Raw genomic sequence first — 2,207 nt, forward strand, 5'->3', positions numbered from 1 at the left:
TCAAATCTAGTACTTGGACAAGCCAATGGGGTCTACGGTCTCACCCTTCGTCTGTTTTTGTTTCATTGGTTTGATGACAGCAAAAACACATGGGACATTCTGACGGCAAAAACTACAGTATAAATTTATCTTGAATTCCTCGCAGAATTTTTACAGTTCATAATATTTCGTCGCCTTATGTTCATTGAAATCAATGAATTAGGAACCTAACAAATACTTCAATTTGGAATCTTGGATACTATCGTTGCTGAAATTTTACACACGTATCCCGTTTCCCAACGTTAACAATATTCAATATTTTTTTGTAATTAGGTGTTTGATAGTCACATTATATGAAATTGAATAGAGTCAAATCCCTAAATTGATAAAAAAAAATTTAATTGTTTTTGGGTAATCTCTTAAGTGAGATTTTATTATACTGAATCCGATAGAATCTTTTTAAATTTATTTGATTAAGTCATATAAAAATTAAAAATTGTGTTGGTAACGTAAAATTTGTTAAATTAATCACATAATAAATTATTTTTCTCTAAAGATAAATTTCTCTTACTTTTTAATATTGAAACTAATTAAATTAATTAAAAGATAATTTCATATTTTCAATACAAATATTATGTAACCTAATTAAGAATAGATGTGATTTTGGATTCAAACCCTAAATTTAATTTAAGCAATATCAATTTTTTTTAATCCCTGGATCAACATTAGTAAAAGAAAGTTACTTTTAGGAAAAAGAGGCTATGAGTCATGACAATTAGGTAAAAAGTCGTCATTTCACAATTTTTGAGAAGAAAAAAAAAACTACATTGCTTAACTACCATATGTTTCTTAACACTATAAGCTAAAAGCCTATAAATATCTTTTTCTTACAAGTCTTCTAAAAGCTAAAAAAAAAAAAAACAAGTTTTTTACATACAGAAACATATGAGAAACATGTTCTTTTTCTTGAAATCCTTATCAAGATCAGTCCATGATGATGAAGAACCACAAGAACAGCCCGAGTTATCCAAAACCGACGGCGGCAGCAATGACGATGATCTTTGCACATCGCTAACGGTGTGGAGAAAATCATTGTTGATTAGCTGTAACGGATTCACGGTGATTGATTCTAATGGAAATCTAGTTTATCGAGTTGATAACTACATGGGAGGACGCCCCAAGGAACTCGTTCTTATGGACGGTAAAGGGAACTCCATTCTCACAATGAGACGTTGTAAGGTAAAAACTATTACATTTTTCTCAAGACTTCACCTTTGAATCATCTAGTAATATAAAAAATCGAGCTTAAAATTTCTGATTTTTAATGGCAGAATCTAAGATTAGTCGATACATGGGTTATCTATGGAGGGGAAGTAGGTGATCATTGTACATCAGAGAAGCCAATTTTCTATGTGAAGAAGTGCATTAACATTTTGCACACCAACAAATCTAATGTGTTAGCATATGTATACCGTCCGCCGTCGGATAAACGTTATGCGTATACGATCGAAGGATCGTATTCGCATAGATCGTGCAAAGTGGTTAATGAGAAAAAAAGAGTGGTGGCGGAGATCAAGAGAAAAGATGCAACAAGTGGAGGTATTTGTTTTGGATTAGATGTTTTTCTGTTGATTATAAAAGCAGGATTTGATCCTGGATTTGCAATGGCTCTGGTTCTTTTGTTGGATCAAATGTTCTCTTAGAATTTAATTGAAAGCTGCCATTTTTTTTCCCTAAGGATTGCAGCATCAATTACCTTGTAAATATACATAAATTAGGGAGTTGATAGAAAGAAATGAATTAACATTTTGATTGAAAATCGTTTACGATTCAAGTGTTCTGAATCTGATTGCAGAGTTCATTTTCAATTCCTTGCTGATTTTTCCAGGAAAAAGAAATCTAGGAACAGATATTATGAATTCAATAAGGGTAGGTGATAATAAGTAAATTCGGATAGAAAAATAAAAATAAAATTTAATTTTAGAATAAATTACATAATTGGTCATCCAAAAAAGTATGTAATATGAGCATTACAGTTAAATAAATGCTTTCATTTTGATTAACCGTTAATTTGGGATTATGCAATGTTATTGGATACTCCTTTTAGTTACCAAACTTTAGTAAATTTTTATTTTGTTTATTTTTTTAAATTATTTAGAAGAAAAACTTTGATTTTATAAAGATAAAATCTAATTTTTTCTTATAATTTAAATCCATGTAAATGAGTG

At 30.0% G+C, this 2,207-nt stretch overlaps 1 protein-coding gene across 1 annotated transcript; it reads left to right on the forward strand.

Annotated features, from left to right (window-relative positions):
• The first annotated feature begins 820 nt into the window (after positions 1–820).
• On the forward strand, positions 821–1,798 carry LOC108459885 (protein LURP-one-related 17-like). The gene is made up of 2 exons (XM_017759285.2): positions 821–1,218; positions 1,311–1,798. The coding sequence occupies exons 1-2, from the start codon at positions 925–927 to the stop codon at positions 1,680–1,682; spliced, it is 666 nt and encodes a 221-aa protein (XP_017614774.1). The 5' UTR covers positions 821–924; the 3' UTR covers positions 1,683–1,798.
• The last annotated feature ends 409 nt before the right edge of the window (positions 1,799–2,207 follow it).

Source organism: Gossypium arboreum, chromosome 1 (assembly GCF_025698485.1).
Source record: "Gossypium arboreum isolate Shixiya-1 chromosome 1, ASM2569848v2, whole genome shotgun sequence".
Lineage (NCBI taxonomy): Eukaryota > Viridiplantae > Streptophyta > Magnoliopsida > Malvales > Malvaceae > Gossypium > Gossypium arboreum.